The sequence below is a fragment of the Eleginops maclovinus genome, chromosome 7 (genome assembly GCF_036324505.1).
Source record: "Eleginops maclovinus isolate JMC-PN-2008 ecotype Puerto Natales chromosome 7, JC_Emac_rtc_rv5, whole genome shotgun sequence".
NCBI classification, from domain to species: Eukaryota; Metazoa; Chordata; class Actinopteri; order Perciformes; family Eleginopidae; genus Eleginops; species Eleginops maclovinus.
This window is the reverse complement of record NC_086355.1, coordinates 26,631,077-26,648,754: the sequence shown is the minus strand read 5'-3', so window position 1 is coordinate 26,648,754 and position 17,678 is coordinate 26,631,077. Positions and strand designations below refer to the sequence as shown.

The 17,678-nt window shown below is 41.8% G+C and overlaps 2 protein-coding genes and 1 long non-coding RNA gene across 3 annotated transcripts; 2 read left to right on the top strand and 1 right to left on the bottom strand.

Moving 5' to 3' along the window:
• Positions 1 to 3,523: 3,523 nt before the first annotated feature.
• On the top strand, positions 3,524 to 7,008 carry c7h2orf76 (chromosome 7 C2orf76 homolog). Its single transcript, XM_063887934.1, has 5 exons — positions 3,524 to 3,834; positions 3,953 to 4,003; positions 4,214 to 4,251; positions 5,954 to 6,035; positions 6,726 to 7,008. The coding sequence occupies exons 1-5, from the start codon at positions 3,705 to 3,707 to the stop codon at positions 6,800 to 6,802; spliced, it is 378 nt and encodes a 125-aa protein (XP_063744004.1). The 5' UTR covers positions 3,524 to 3,704; the 3' UTR covers positions 6,803 to 7,008.
• A 238-nt stretch (positions 7,009 to 7,246) lies between these two features.
• Positions 7,247 to 11,301, top strand: LOC134867393 (uncharacterized). Its single transcript, XM_063887933.1, has 4 exons — positions 7,247 to 9,065; positions 9,212 to 9,331; positions 9,734 to 10,027; positions 10,165 to 11,301. The coding sequence occupies exons 3-4, from the start codon at positions 9,744 to 9,746 to the stop codon at positions 10,547 to 10,549; spliced, it is 669 nt and encodes a 222-aa protein (XP_063744003.1). The 5' UTR covers positions 7,247 to 9,065; positions 9,212 to 9,331; positions 9,734 to 9,743; the 3' UTR covers positions 10,550 to 11,301.
• A 104-nt stretch (positions 11,302 to 11,405) lies between these two features.
• On the bottom strand, positions 11,406 to 11,914 carry LOC134867395 (uncharacterized). Its single transcript, XR_010166140.1, has 2 exons — positions 11,692 to 11,914; positions 11,406 to 11,459 (listed from the first exon to the last, which is right to left on the bottom strand). It is a non-coding gene; the product is annotated as an uncharacterized LOC134867395 (long non-coding RNA).
• Between the last annotated feature and the right edge of the window lie 5,764 nt (positions 11,915 to 17,678).

Below are 17,678 nucleotides of genomic sequence, written 5' to 3'. Positions count from 1 at the left end.
ATTAGAGAAAAGTGTAAGGAGAACCATCTTAACCTCGGTAACTGCTTGACTGCAACAGCAGCTGATGGTGCTTCTGTCAATTTTGGGACGACAAACGGTGTCCTTACCCATCTCCAGCAGGAATCTGCTTCGTGGATGATCAAGGTGCACTGCATCGCCCACAGGCTTGAGCTTGAGCTGCTTTTAAAGATTCTTACTTCCCACAGGTATGTTTAATTAACAATACATTTTGAAAAAAATGTGTAGTAAGGTTTTGCTACATGTTCTACTTGTATACTATTGTTTACACCATCACAGTATGGAAGAATTTGTTTATGTTTTTTTTCCGCCTCAGATTGATGAGCTGCTCATGCACCTCTACTCCCTGTACCGTCGTTCCAGCAAGAAATGGAAGGAACTCAAGGCCATTGGAGAGGCTCTTGAAGAGCATGTCATGAAGCCAAATCGCTCTCAGGGCACAAGATGGATAAACCACAGGCGAAAGGCCTTATCCTCCCTCGCCTCCAACTACAGATGCATCGTAGCACACCTTCTGGAAAGGCAGGAGGATTCTGGACTTGATAAGCAGAAGCTCAAGGCTTACTGGCGGCAACTAACATCATCCAAGTTTGTCCTTTACATGGCCTTGTACCAGGATCTGCTGGCGGACCTGGCAGAGCTCTCCCTTGACTTCCAGTCAGATGAGCTGTCCCTTTCCTCTGTCAGCAGTAGGGTCATGGCTTCCCAGGCTGCTCTGCTGAAACAGAAGGAACAACCTGGCCCCTACCTGCACCCTGTCATCACTGCCTTCACCAACACTGGCCGCACTGGTGTCTTTATGTACAAGGGAGTGGAGATCAGCACCTCATCAACATCTGCTGAGGCCTTCCATCGCCAAAGGAGTGAAATAGTTAACACCATCACTGCATGTATTGGTCAGCGTTTCTCCACATTCTCCACAGATCCTGTGCTCCTGGCTGCTGAAGTCTTCGATCCTGTTAACATGCCAGCTGAACATAACGTCAGTGCCATTCAGCAGTATGGAGACAGTGAGCTGCGTAAGCTTTGCGAGCATTTCGAGCCACTTCTCACCAGTAATGGCTGCAATGTGGCAGAGGTGGAGAGGGAATGGTTAAAAGCCAAATATGATATTGTGCGACACCACAAGAGGGAGGCCTTCCTTGTGCTTTGGCAGAGGATGCTGACGGAAAAGGAGAGCAAGTACCCCAACTTACTACATCTCGTCAGGATCGTCCTGGTATTCCCTGTTTCCACATCTCAAGTGGAGCGCCAGTTTTCCACAATGAAGCGTATGCAAGGAGACTGGCCCTTAAGGCTGAAGACTTCGACCATTGAGGATCTCCTTTTAATCAAATCCCAGGGCTGTGACCCTGTTGCATACGAGAGTGAGGAGGCAGTGGCAAGATGGTGGGCTGGCCTCTTGAGAAAGAGACCAAACATTCAACCATATGGGCCAAGACTGAACTTCAACCCTGACCCACAGGAAGCTAGCCTTACTCCACTTACCTCCCTATGTCCATCCTCAAGTGATGATTAGTCAGATTAAAGAGACTCTCTTGTACACACAAACACACACACACACACACAGACGTTTGCATGTCAATGTATTGCTTGTTCATACAGTTGCATGTTTGACCTTCACTGTGCACTGCTGAATGATTTATGTACAGAGTTTGACCCTTGAAGGCTGTTTCTTCTGCTCTGAAATTAAATATATTTGTACATATTAATAGAATTTTTGATTTGATTTGGATTTGTGAATGGGAGAAGTAGTAGATAGAAAACATACCAAACACTAATTATTCAAAGTAGAGTATTTCAATTTATATACGGTAATACTCTAAAAGGAGGCATAGGCCTATATGACATAATCTTTCACATTATTGATATTAAAAAAGTGATTTGTCTTCCATGTCATTTGTGTGTTTTCCTTATCAGAAAGTGAAGTTATTTATTTGTAAGCTCCAAATCCTATTTTTTCCCTCAATGGCCTTTGTGCCCTGGCATGTGGCCTTTGTGCCCTAAAGAAATGTGTGACACCAAAGGCCAAATGGCCTTGCCCCTAAAATGACGAAATTCCAAGCCTGCTGCACACTCCCTCATACATTTTCCTGTTTTGTATTACAGCAGCTATCAGGTGGAATCAGTACATGGGCAACACAAGTAAAATCATAAAGCAGAAGACGCCAGTAAAATATGCCTGAAGATAACCACTTATGTCACAATAAGATAACAACAGTCTAGTTATTCATTGTTGTTAGAGAGATGGGTGGGAACACATATAGGCTACATCATTCGTGTATTTCTCCTATTCTATTACTTTCTGTTAGTTAAAATGGGGGATTTGGGAGTAAGTAAATCTCATTATAAATCAAATGGTAGGCCTTAATGCAACGTTTAGGTGCCAACTGAACGGCACCTAAACGTTGCGAAGAAGAAAGAGCTAAAGGCAGCCAAGGAGAATTATAAAGCCAGACTGGAAGGACATTTGGAGGCCAATAGCTCCAGAGAGGTGTGGGGAGGGGTTATGAAGATCACAGGTAGCCTGTTATCTTCCTACCCCTCCCCACACGGGCAAATAGTGGCACACTTGGCTTTCCATACACTGAAAGTTTGACTGTGGGGCTGCGACTCCAAATGTTTCTTCAAATTTGACGTGTTTTTGAAGATAGCACTTTATCGCCAGCACATACTGTACAACGAACCTTAATATTGTCATCTTTAGGTGACACAAACTCAAAATAGTGACTGTATTTCCAGCTAGAAAACGCGCATCTCTCTCCTCCCTCTATTGTTGTTTACGTTTGTGTCGCTGCGTGGTGTTACACGTGAGTTGTCCTCATGCTGAAAACCTGATTTAATTGTCGCATAGACGTCACTCCCCCAGACGCAAGAAGAAAGCAAAAATATATATTTTGACCAAGGAAAATGACAAAAATAATAACGCACAGTGACTTGGATAAATAACTTTAATCTGATTACTGGTTTGGAAATAGTAACGCGTTATATTACTCGTTACTGAAAAAAGTGGTCAGATTAGAGTAACGCGTTACTTAGTACTCGTTACCGACTGAAAACGCAATCAAAACGAATTGTGTATTTTGTAGAGCCGATGAATGGGAGTCGGAGGCGGTGTGTTTAATATAGAACACCACACTCTATTATCCATTTACACACACGAACACAACTTAACAGCCAACTACGAAGCCATAATGAATGAACGGCAGGAGGACCGGAACTCCTAGGTCTCACCCACTAACGGGTCCGTTGGGAAACACTCTTAACACGTTCCCCACCAACAGCAACACGACGGTCCCTCAATGTGTCACCACAATTTTAAAATGATTGAATCTGATATATGAAACGGTATTTTTCTTTTTTTTCTTTATTGACGGTAAATAATTGTTAATTACTTGATATGTTTACCCCTGTTGTGAAATGGTTTAGATAAACAAAATATAGGTTGTTCCTATACTGTGGCGCTCAGTTATCAACTTGTTGAGTCTAGATAGAAGAAAGTCTTTGGGTCTCGACTGATCTGGTCTTAAGCGGAAGCTTCCCCAAAACACGGAAGCTACCCCAAACACTTGCTGAACTCATGTATAATAAGAACGCTCAACTGAGCCTGAGCAGACTGTCACACGCTGAACTAACAAACAGCTCAGAGGAACCTCTCCACACAGCGTTAAGTCCGACCACCGGACATGTCCGCCGGAGCTGTGATCACCGTCCGGTTGGTCAGGTCCTTCGAACACAGGAACTTCAAACCGGTGGTGTTCCACTCGGTCAACCTGGAGAATACGGTGCAGGACTTCATAGAGCTCGTGAGACACGGTGAGGACCACTGTTCCAGCTTCCATTATCACCAACGACGCTGTATCCTCTCTTTTTGTCTCCCATGATACTATATCCTCTGTGGTTTTCAAGTCATGATAACCCTTTTTTCTTTCAGACATAGCAACAAGGCCGGGGCTTCCTCCACCGTTTAGGAAATACGCTTATGGTGTGTATTTCTGACAACAATATTAGTAGTTTTATGAGTAGTAGACGTTAGTGTGTGTGTGCGTGCGAGCGAGCGCAATCATGGCTAAAGTTGTAATATGTCTGTAGTCCTGGGTTCTTATTATGTATAATCTTGTATACATTTCAGTCTGTACCACCTGTTCAGATACATGTTCCACATCTGATTTTATCCTCTTGTATTTTCTTTTAGATACGATGAAGATTATCCACCAAGCACATGGAGCCAAGGTATCTAGGGCCTAGGAAAAAGTGTCACGTTGAAAACAGATGTGTGTCTGGAGGCCAACTTTCTTGAATGTTAGCAGCCAAGATTTAAAAATGGCTAATATAATGCAACAATTGTTTTAATAATATACGAAACATTAAAAAGGTGTGTCCCTGTTCAGTTGACAGATACAACTTCTGAGCACTAGTCAAATCATTTGCCTTTTGTGCCCTCACTATGGTGGGTTACTTTAATGACACCAGTTCCTTCAAAAAATTCAGGTATGGAGCAACAGTCTTGCTGTTTATTGCTAAAATTGTGTACAAATAGCAGAGCCAGTTTCGCTAGCAGAAATACAAAAGCAACATGAGCTGACAGCCCTGGTCACCATTCAGTAATATTAATGACAAACACTAGCAGGTTCACACCGTGCCTGCCAGGGTATATTACCTTGTCAGTACAACACAAGTTTTTTTGTTTTTTTTGTTTCTTGAATTATTTTTATTTTGCCACCACAATGACCCAATCACTTGCAAAATCATCACATATCAGTATCATGGAAAGAGCAGAAACAGGGGAGACAAACTCAGAAGAAATCATGTTGATGGACAACTTGTGACATTGGTTACAAGGCTTTTTAAACGGCAGTTGTTAGACCAAGAATGTGCATAACCTAAAACTTGAGTGAACTTCAGTCCCAACGTTGATGTTCCAGTCTGTTCATTGTTTTGTTGGACCTCTCTATTGAATCATCTCTGTCAGATGACCATGATCGTGTTTATGACATCTTATATATTTACTTTTAATTCAAATGTAATGTGACAATAACAGGCTACAGATGCAAGCAGAGGCCAGGATGATATGACAGGGAAATCTTTTTCATAAAATAAAATGTACTGATTTACCTATGGAATGTCCTGTAGACATGCTAAATAATAACACAAGTATATGATTTCAGAATCAAACGATTAACAGGGCATAATAAAGCACTATCAAAGACTGAATATATTGAGACCACACAGCGACAGATGGTCCCATACTACATATACAGTCCTACACACAACAAGTAGTGCTGTTCTGAAACAGCGAGTAATGTCGTATATATTGCTAGGCAGTGACGTAGCGCTGCTCATCTTTTCCAGCTGTGTCCAGCCTCTTAAACATCACATAGAAAATACATCCACGGAAAATACACTGGAGTATTCTTGTTCATAGCTCCTCCAGTGAGCCTTCTTGATCCTCCATGTGCATTTCAATAATTCTGATGATCTGTAAGATGGTGTGCTGAGATTGACTTCCAGAAGGTTGAGGACGCGAACATTTCAGAAATTAGAAACAGCTATGCTCCACACAAGTACGCACACACAGATCCATGTGAGGGTGACACCTTATCAAATATTTGTTCAGATAGCAATACCAAAATCTTGAGGCTGGTATACTTTTACATACTCTATATTGATAGCGCAATCAGTAAAGGAGGTGCACGTTGAGTATGTGCAACTGCTTGCGAAACATGAGGTTTCTCACTGCAGTTAAAATATATGAAGTTTGGGGGAAAACGATCTGTCCATTTTAAAAACTGTTCTCAAGGTGAGGTCTAACCTCAGAAACCATCAAATATTTCTTATAGTAGTTTAATAAGCTTTACATACACAAATGCATATCATTTTGGTATTCTGTTACCATGAGAACGAATGTTGATGTGTCCATTTTTGTTTCTTGCAGACTAATGAGTTGGTGATGAGTTTAGAGGACGATGAAAAGCTCATTCTGCAAAAAGGACAAACCTTACAAGCTGCTGGCATTGGTAAGAGTAAAAACAGTACTTTATTCCACTTGATCCTCAAGTTAAATGTCAGTCATGATCTTAACTTTCATCATTCAAATACATTTATTTGACTTTGATGTTTTTATTTAATTGGGGTTGACAACAGAATTCCACAGCAACAAGAACTGTAGCTTTCAGATTTACTGCATTAGCTAAAAATAGATCCTTACCACTACACTGTGTATTCAATAACTGAGATCAACAGGATCAGTTTATTTTTCAAACGGACCGTTTAGAACTCAAATTTTATTGTATAATAAAATACTTTAACCTAACTTTTTGTGTCCTCATAGCTTTAACATGTATAGAAAAATATATTTTTGAAAGATAACAGTTGGGCCAATGATTATATGCTGTATATGCCTTACTGCTTCTTAAATTGAGCATTCACTTAATCAAACACTACACATTTGGAAGCACAATGTCATCTAATTGTAGAAATCAAAAAGTCTACTTTTATGTTTCCCCCCATGTACAAAAATGTTTGAAGTTCAGAATGTTGTGTTTGAATGATATACTGGAGCCAATAATATAAGTCTAATAAAATAAGATAGAAGAAATAACTTAACAAACATTACTAAGTAATAAAGTTATAGGTTCACATAGATGATCTGCTACAGGAAGTTTAGTTTTATCAAAATGTTAACATTTTTCTGTTTGTTGTTTCAGCAAATGAAACAGAAGTGGCCTTCTTCAGGAAGGAAGATTATGGTCTCTTCAAAGCAAATCCCCAAACTGCTTGGTAACCACTACTTTATGTTCTTTATTTCAATAAGTCTGCCACAAACAAATAGGAAATTCAGAATGGAATCATCATGTTTACTTTGTGGGGTTGTTTTTAAAAGGTTCTGGCATGCTCTATTATGTACAATTCTTTTTTTCTTCTCATGGTGTCCATGGACATTATTTTCTGATGTTTTAAAAATGTGCTGAATAAAGTTATCTGACAGATGAGGTTTTGAATGTTTTGACAGTATTCAGATTAAAATGTACTGCAATATTCCAAAACGATGTTAATCATGCTCAGTTTGACATGATGAGAACAGTGTGGCAGTTTCTCCCTTACATGCCATTTTAATGAAATGCCTCTTGTTTAATAAACACTACTTAAAAGGGTGTTACACTTTAGTTATATATATATATATATATATGTGTGTGTGTGTTATGAAAAATATTTCACTCAGTCAAATCATCCCGGCGGCTGTCCGCATCTGTAACCAGTTAGTCTGTCATTATACCACATTGTGAATGAATTAAAGTAGATATATAAATTGTCATGAACATAGTTATCATCAGACAGGGTTCTGCTATAGCTCATGTAATCATTAATGGACATCACTTCAGAATGTACGCTCAGAGGAGAGGATTTCTCATTTCTCTAAACGGCTGTTGTTTCCACTCCTCTCTCCTCGGTTCCCCTCCTCGACTCTTTCGCCCTCATCTCCTGTGGGCGGGACTAGACGTGAGGCAAGGAGTCGAGGAGTGGAAACTGAGAAATGAGAAAGGACTTATTCCTTGACCTCTGTGTGAAAAGTCATGGGTTTAAGGAATAATGGATATGTGTATGGAAAGCCAACAGTGCCACTATTTGCGCGTTTTTTTCTAAAAACACCCGTATATACGGGATTATTTAAAACATGCGTATATACGGGCATTTTTTTATATGATAATGAGCCCCTCCTGATTTACATATCCACTAAGTTCAAAGTTTCTGTAACCAATCAGTGAAGAGTAAAGCCAGAGCAATGCAAAGTGTAGATGAAAAGTTCCGGATTTTTTGAGGCTGTGCTGTGAGTTGTAGGCTACATTAGTACAGATTGAGAGGACAAAGTATTAATTTGCCTTTGAATATAATCAATATATCAATATAACCTGCCTTCTTTGTCTTTTAAAATAATATCTCCCGACCAAAGCAATGTGTAGATGAAAAGTTCCTGAAATTGTGAGGCCGTGCTGTGAATTGTACATTATTCCAGATCGAGAGGACTAAGTATTCATTTGCCTTTTGAATATAGGCATAAAGAAATATTTATATAACAATATTTCCCTGCTTTCATTGTCTTTTAAAATGAAATTGCCTTATTGTTTTGTCTATAAGTATAATGAATCCAAACTACTGAAGTGCTGTAACCTGCTTGTGGAGCAGTGGTTTAAGTGTGGGCCTGCCAACCCTGCCGACCCGGGTTTGAATCTTTGCGAAAACTTGTTTTATCTCCAGTTTTTTTTATTATATCTTTAAGATCACTTGCAGTCTTTGTATGTAATGCAACTTATTGCAAGGTCTGCTTTACCTTAACTGCACCTGCTGCTTAGCAACAGCTGTCTGTTCTCCAGAGTTTTGAGGTGCTACTCTGTCTTCTGCATTCATGTTTCACAGCAACAAAATGGGAAGATACGGCTCGAGGAGTGGACACAGATAAGGAAATATATATTATGATGTGATTGAATGAAAAAAAGGCGACACATCGGCGTCTGCAGTTACAGTACCATGGACTGTACGCAATGCTCTGAGTTACTTTGCTCTGGTTAATTATGTCTTGGCAGATATTGAAGTAAGCTTGCTTGCTGCAAATGTAATAATGTGATATTCTATACATTTTCACGTTCACACAGTATGTGATTTTTCCCGGCCGTCTTTCCTTTATACAGCAGTTTAAACTGTATTTCCTTTATCCTGTAATATGATTTGACAGCTTGACACTCTCCACACAGCGCTCTGATTCGTTAGCGGGCTGTGAGCTCCGAATTGTGTTGGAACCAGAAGTTAAACAAATGTGCAGGGCAGCTTCAGGTAAGAAGTTGTATAAATAGGATGGCAGTATCATCGAGGAGCAGCAGCAGCAGCAGCAAAAGAAGAAGAAGCCGTTTCGTGTATTGGTGGTAGTTGTGGAATAATAGAAAAATGTCCATGAGAAACTTCATCATACGTTGCAAAAGGACATTAACTGACTGCACAAGACTTCTTCAAACAGATGCTGGTCCTGCAGTGGTACAATACACAATAATGAGGTAAGGGCCCAGCCTATCGCTACTGTCCAACACAAATGAAAGTATTTTGTTTTAGCATCTAGCCTAAACAGGTTGTTTCAAGCTCTTTCACACTTACCAACCAATTCTCTTTTTCTCCCTTATTTCACCAAACCGTTTCCTGGCAGGTAAGAAACCATGGAAAGGAGCCTCGAGTGGTCACGGGGCAGCTGATCTTTTACTTCAGGACCTTCGGGAATATATACTGGAAGTCCGGAGATCTTGGCCTATCACACCCGCACAACAAGGTAGGTCGATGTGATTATTTTTCATATTAGGATACTCTATCGTTGAGAAAACAGTGTGTTTATTGTTGAGCAGTAAGTTGCCAACAGGCCAAAACATTTTAAACTAATAGATTTTTAGCAAGATTGGTAATAGAAATATAAAAGTGTTTTTAAGCTTTTACGCTTTTTTGGGGACCTGTGGTTTTAAAGCAACACAGATGGCCCTGATTCAAAAAGTATCTCTCCACACAGTGAGATGGCGTTTGAGGTATGTACCAATTTCTTCAATATTGGAAATGCCATGTTGTCTCAAATTATTGTAAACATCCCAAGGAGGGGTTGTAGCCATGTTACACTATGCATGGTGTAAAGTAAATCTGAATACCGTAGGTATCATATATTTACAACATGTTTATGTTTCAGGCAGTTCCACATGATGCGCTCTGGGACATACTCCACCATCTCAAATGCTGCACTAGACGACCTCATCAAGGAGATAGCCGCTGGGAATGACCAGATTGGCCCTGAATCTGTCGGGGCACAGCTGAAGGCCCAGCAGATGTGGATACAGAGACGCAGAGTGTGGGACAGCATGAAGCGGACAAACCCAGAAGCAGCTGCACTACGAGCAATGTCACAGAGACTGCACCGTAGAGCATACCAGGTTGCGGGACCTAACTCCTTGTGGCACCTAGATGGGAACCACAAATTAATAAGGTAAATATGACCAATACCAGACTTGGAGTATATTTTTGAAAGGTGGATCATTTCTATCAATAGGCCACAAAACCCAAACTCCTGCTTCAGTGTATGTATTGTGCATCTTATTTATACTTTTCATATTTTTGTTTTAGGTGGAGGATTGTCATTCATGGGGGTATAGATGGCTATAGCCGTCTTGTCGTCTTCCTCCGGGCCTCAGACAACAATAGAAGCAGCATCGTGATGGCCAGCTTCATGGACGCGGTGGCCACGTATGGTGTGCCCTCGAGGGTCAGAACCGACCATGGGGGCGAAAACAACTCCGTCTGCTTAATGATGAACATCTTCAGAGGCTCTCACAGAGGCAGTGCTCTCTGTGGAAGAAGCACTCGCAACCAGAGAATAGAGCGGCTCTGGGGTGACCTGTGGCGAGTTGTTAGCAATGTCTATTACGACTTCTTCAACTTCTTGGAGAGTGAAGGCATAATACACATAGACAATGAAATGCCCTGCATTATGTCTATCTCCCACGCATAAACTGTGACCTACAGGGTTTTTTGGACCAGTGGAATAATAATGGTTTGAGGACCGAAAGACACCAGAGTCCCATACGACTTTCCGTCCCAAGGTTGCCTGGAACGGCAAGGCCTGACCACTTCTGCCATGCAGAGCGTCTTTGGTGGAGGACAAGGAGATGCTCAGGAGGAGCCAGAAAGAGAGGGTGGAGCTGATGCAGAGGATGTTGTATTGGACTGGCCAGAGAGGGTCACTGTTCCTCCAAACCAGCACCTGCTAAGAGATGAGGACATGGAGCAGCTCACCGCACAGTTTGATCCTCCTGCTGGTCGTAGAGAAGATCTTGGACTGGGCATCATCCGAAATATGCTGTCATTCATGGCAACATTAAATGCTTTTTGATTTCGTCACGGACATGGTTCAACACACATTTGACAGCGGCTCCTCCGCAGGCTGTTCTTTGCACTTTGAACTCAGTCATTGCATTAAAAATGAAAATACTTTCCACAATGTTTTAGTGTGTAGTATGTCTATCCTATGTTTTTATATTTTAGTTGTAGTAATTTGTGTGGGTGTATATATGGAAGTGTATTTTAATACATTTTTATTAAATAAATGACATTGTATAAACAATGGTCTCTCATCGATGTCATGACAGTTACTACGCCTGCTTGTGGCCTCCACTTTGCCATGGTGACTGGGCTTCTTATAGTCAGGACCATTTGGATGTCTTTTCAACAAATAAATGTACCAGATAACGGTGTTGACATTGATGTATTACAAAACATATCTGTACTGCCCTCGCAGTGCATGTGCCGATGCAAGGCTAGACAGTCAGATAACGGTTAGCTAGAAGCCCTCCAAAAAACCACAAGGCTTGACTTTTCTTGTCCTTTAATGAAGTCTTCTTTTTTCCAACATCACCGTAAAACTGCAGATTACAGAAATAAACACACTTTACTTACTTAAAACACAGTGTGAGTTGGCATAGAATGAGTACATTTCAATTAGCCTCCACAAATGAACAAACTGAGAAGAGTTAGCATGTTAACACAAACTAGCATCTCAGCATGAGCTAACGTTAGCGGAGTAGGCTATACTCATAAAAACACAACAAGTAGGTCTTGATATAAAATACACATTTGACCACTTATAATACTTACAGACAAATATTCTCCAAGGCAAAAGCGTTTGTAACCTTTGACAATATGATTTTAACAGTCTGCTTATCTGTCTGTGCGTGCCTCAGCTCTCCTGAGCATGTAATGAGGAGAACAACCGCGCTGGTTACATAGCTGCTGCTAACGCACTGAGCGCTCACTACGATGCGGTTTCTCGAGACCAAAGAAAAGACCACTCACTCTGACGCAGTTTCTTACAACCAAGAACATACACTTAAATCTACGTATGAACTGATGAATTTTAACTTAACTTATTACTTTTAACTTTTTCATCTGCAAAGGCAGAACAATATCCCTTAGTTTAACATTGTTAATTAGTGCCATTGTTGTACTTCAATCAAGCAAACTTGTATTATCGCTCTCGTGACAACTTTATTTCTCAGCACAACTCTGTCAACATCTAAAAAAAACCAGCAGACTCTTCTGCTTCTTCTCCACTGCACGCCCTCCAGCGCAACCCTGTGGTGGAAATAAGCAATTACCTGTGCAATTTATCACTTCTTCTGAACAATCAAATGTGACAACACAACATACAGTAATAAAATAACAATAATATGCAACTCTACTTTCAAATAACAATTGGAACTTAGTTGGCATAAGTATACTGAACATAAACAAGTCCTTGTTACTTAACTACACCCTGCATTATGTCATCACACCACGGTACATAAGCACATACTGTAGGAAAAAAAATGTTGGCTAATAAGTGAAGCTCTGAGCTAAGCCATGTATGTCATCCATGGCATGTAAGATATGATCACATCGCATGGTACAATATGAATGTAACAGCATAAATTATTATTAGAAAGAGTTTGATAAGATGAGGATAAAGTGGTATGCTTCGGGCTAAAGATGTTTTGTATTGATTAGGGTGCTGTCTGTTCGAAATATGAGCATTGCTATATTAATTTGTTGTCATACTCTTAAAAAATACTGTGATTTTAGTGACACTAGACATACTTCTCATCATTCAGCTTTATTGACACAAGCCATAAATATTAACATACTATACAAGCATGTAGGTAGAGAAAAAAGAGGTCTGTTCTCTCCTTTATCACTGGGAACACGTCACTCAGAGTCTGTGTTGAATGAGCGTATCTTCCTCTGCAAGTGCACCCCTTTAAGGTGGTTAAACTATGTTATTGCTCCTGTCTGGATATAATACAATAACTACAGATAAGTACCTCATACAACCTAACTTCAAAAGACCAAAACTAACCCTTTAAGTGCAGCTGTTGATGTTCACGGAAAAAACTAAAATGCATGCAGATAGATGCAGTGTTTAGCCAAACAGTGGTAGATCTGGCCATGATAAGCAGCTGTGTGACTTCTTGCAGTTCTGGGTTGCTGATATGATAAGAGACTGCCAGCTTGATCTTTAGGGAAAGCAGAGTCCACTAGTGGCACTAGAAGCAGGGGTGAAGTCCTTGTAGATATCTGGTACTTTAAAGACAGACAGATCCAGCAGCTCTCCACTGTTGTCTTTTGATAGTGTGCTGCTCCTATTTGAAGCAAATTCAGAGACATTAACACATGTGGGTCGAAGTCTGCGAGCTAGTTCAGGCAGTCAACTCGAGCACCAATAATGCATTTGCACATAACGCCCCCTGCCATTCTAACAACCATCCAAACACAGTCTCCATAACTTGCCACTGTGTTTAAGCTGCCAGATCAGCTTCCATCTGTAGGCTCTAGGGATAGTTATCTAATCATCATTCAATTTTCTATGTAAATATGTGGCGTGATTAGGCCCGAGCCTAAACACCAAATTCAAACTATATACTGCTTCTAATAAACATATTCATGAAACACGCGAGTTGTCTTACTACAAAAGCTATCCTGTGTGCATATGTTACTTTAACAAAATTTGTCTCAACTTGACTCAAATGTCTCAATTTACTTCTGACATTGTTTTCTGCTTAGCATTTGTGCACATCACAGCAAAGTTCTCTACTGGGCCTGGTTTTACACCCTGTGAATTCAAGCAAGGTATAGAAATAATGAGATGATGTATGTATGAGACATGATGATTGTGTAGTTTAAGTTATTGATTAACAATTACTTTGTTCTCAGACTTGCCATACTTTTAGGTTTCTGCCAATGCTGCTCACCCTCTGTAAGATGAGCACTGGGGAACAACTGACAGTCATGTGCTGACTGGAGCAGGAGAGTAACACAACTCACAGGTGCAGCAGCTCAAAAGGAGTTCTTCCGCCAGAAAAATTATCTCGATTTGAATCCCAATGTAGGGACTATGGTGATAACAAGTTTGCCATAATGAGGAAATCTGCCAGAAAGAATAGTACTAAAATATGTATAACAAATGCTGTCCTTCGTTCTCTGTAGGGGCCGACAGCCAACACTGGAGAGAATCATTTTAAGCAGTGGAAAATGTCTCTTATTTGATTTATGATCATATAACTATAGACTCCAAAGAATACTCAATCTGAAATGTAAATAACGTATTATAACACATTTCACTTTTGCAGAGGGGCCATTATATTCTCCTGGCTTTTATTTTTTTAATTTTCACTTTTACTCTGGGATCACTTATATGCCTTTTTCGGTTCTTCATTATAAAAACCAAAACATTAAAAAGTAACATAAATTATCTAAAATAAAATCTGAGAATTATGTTAACTACATATTTTGTAACAAGAATGACTAATAATTCTAATCATTATTATTAGTAAAACTGTAAGTAACATTATCCATCCATCCATCCATCCATCCATCTTCTCCTGCTTTTCCGTCAGGGTCGCGGAGGTAACAGCTCCAGCAGAGATCCCCAAACTTTCCTTTCCCTGGCCACATCAACCAGCTCTGACTGGGGGATTCGAAGACGCTCCCAGGCCAGCGAAGAGATATAATCCCTCCACCTGGTCCTAGGTCTACCCCTCGGTCTCTTCCCAGCTGGACGTGCCTGGAACACCTCCCTAGGGAGGCACCCAGGTGGCATCCTCACTAGCTGCCCGAACCACCTCAACTGGCTCCTTTCAATGCGAAGGAGCAGCGGTTCTACTCCGAGTCCCTCTCGGATGATTGAACTTCTCACCTTATCCCTAAGGGAAATGCCAGCCACCCTGCGGAGAAATCCCATTTCGGCCGCTTGTATCCGCGATCTCATTCTTTCGGTCATGACCCATCCTTCATGACCATAGGTGAGGGTAGGAACGAAGATGGCCCGGTAGACAGAGAGCTTTGCCTTCTGACTCAGCTCTCTTTTCGTCACAACGGTGCGGTAAAGCGACCGCAGTACCGCTCCCGCTGCTCCGATTCTTTGGCCCATCTCACACTCCATTGTTCCCTCACTCGAGAACAAGACCCCAAGATACTTGAACTCCTTCACTTGGGGTAAGGCTTCATTCCCTACCTGGAGTGGACAGTCCAGCGGTTTCCTGCTGAGAACCATGGCCTCAGATTTAGAGGTGCTGATCCTCATCCCAGCCGCTTCACACTCGGCCGCGAACCGATCCAGTGAGTGCTGAAGGTCACAGACCGATGAAGCCATTAGGACCACATCATCTGCAAAAAGCAGTGGTGCAATCCTTAGCCCACCGAACTGCAGACCCCCTCCCCCATGACTACGTCTCGAAATCCTGTCCATGAATATCACAAACAGGATTGGTGACAAAGCGCAGCCCTGGCGGAGGCCAACCCTCACCGGAAATCGGTCCGACGTGCTACAGAGGACCCGGACACAGCTCTCGCTTTGAGAGTACAGAGATTGGATGGCCCTGAGTAGAGACCACCTCACCCCATATTCCCGCAGCACCTCCCACAGTATCTCCCTGGGAACCCGGTCATACGCCTTCTCCAAATCCACAAAGCACATGTAGACCGTATGAGCGTACTCCCAGGCCCCCTCCAGGATCCTTGCGAGAGTGAAAAGCTGGTCCGTCGTTCCACGAACAGGATGAAAACCGCATTGTTCCTTTTCAATCTGAGGTTCGACAATCGGCCGGACCCTCCTTTCCAGCACCTTAGAGTAAACTTTCCCGGGGAGGCTGAGTAATGTGATGCCTCTGTAATTGGCACACACCCTCTGATCCCCCTTTTTAAAAAGAGGAACCACCACCCCGGTCTGCCACTCCTTCGGTACTGTTTCCGACTTCCACGCAATGTTGATGAGACGTGTCAACCATGACAGTCCTTCAACACCCAGAGCCTTCAGCATTTCTGGGCGGATCTCATCCACCCCAGGGGCTTTGCCACTGTGGAGCTGTTTAACTACCTCAGTGACTTCCCCCCGTGAGATTGGAATTGATCCCCCTTCATACTCCAGCTCCGCCTCTAACATAGAGGGCGGAGTTGTCAGATTCAGGAGTTCCTCAAAGTGTTCCTTCCACCGCCCTAACACACTATCAGTTGAGGTCAACAGCTTCCCATCCTTACTGTACACAGCTTGGATGGTTCCCTGCTTCCCCCTCCTGAGGTGTCGGACGGTTTTCCAGAACAACTTTGGTGCTGACCGAAAGTCCTTCTCCATGTGTCATGGCATTGGAATTTTTTGGGGTTTTAGCGCCACCTAGTGTCTTTCTAGTGAGGAAACACTCATTATTGATCCTGCCTTTTATTTTGATACTTACCTTCAGCTGATGTAACTTCCTGTGATGTCAAATCTAGCTAGGAAGTTCATTACTTCAGTTGAGTCAGAACATACCAAGGTGAAGAGATGCTCATCCTTGAAGGACGTTCTTGCCCTTGTTAAGGCTTTGCTTGTAAGTCAATGTTTATGATTTTGTGTATGAAGGACCAATTTATGCTTTTATGCATCTTAAGTTAATTTGTAGTCAAATTAATGGCAATAAATCGTTTTTGTGTAGATAGAATGTCTGAAGAACTTCTGCAAGTCATGTAGAGCGAGCAAGCTAACTAGTATGTTATTTTCCTCACGTGATTTCTATGCTACACTGTGTATGTATGTAGAAGGGTGAAGCAAACACACTTTTATGTACATTTCTGTTTGTTTATTTAGTTTACGAAGGAAAAAGGAAGAATTCTGTAAACCTGAAGGATGGAGTAAATGTTCAAAATCCACTTCTGCCTCAGAAAGTCATTCCGTCGTTCTATCGTCAGCTGTCTGTCTAGTCAAGTGAATGGGCGCCTGGTGAGGACAGAACAGTAAAAAGCATCCAGCACAGCGGGCAGAACTACTCAAGGAGAGTCATCTTCAATTGTGTCCTACTTCTCATCATCTTCAACACTGCTCACACCCGGCTCACAGCATATCTGAATGATGGATGGGAAAACGACAGTTGAAGAGTCATCTCAACACCCCGCAGTAGAACCCAAAACGGCACCTAAATCTACTATGGAAACCAGGTCAGTCGCTCGTACGTCTTCCGGTAAATTTGCATCAATCAAATCATCATCTAGCAGAGCCAAAGCTGCAGCTCATGCTAAATTGGAAGCAGCCCGCACACGAGCTGAATTTGCCAAGAAGGAGTCAGATATTCTGATTGAGAAAGCACAAATTGAAGCTAGATTAAACAATCTCAGACATGAAAAGGAGGTGATGGCTGCTTTAGAAGAAGCTAACGCACTTGAAGCAGAAGATGAGCCTGAAGAGGTTGACGATAAATCACTCTGCCGAGAAGTGGAAGAGAGAACGCGTGAATATGTTCAGCTACAGTTAACAGAAAATGTTAAGCCACCTGTACGACCTATATCACCAATAATTCATGTGCTGAAACCTGAGTCTCCCCCGAGACAGCGCCTTACTGAGTTCACACTTGAAGCTCATTCTTCTAAAATGCCCAACCCTACCAGACCAGCACCGCAACCCACCAAGTCTATACCTCATCACACATCTCCATGGCAACCTACAGCTGGTGCAGGACAGTTCTCACCTCACAAAAGTGTTTCACAACGGCCAGTAGATGGCAGTCAGACATTAGCGATGTAGCTAGATACTTGGCACGCAGAGATCTGATAACCTCCGGCCTCTCACAGTTCGATGATTCTCC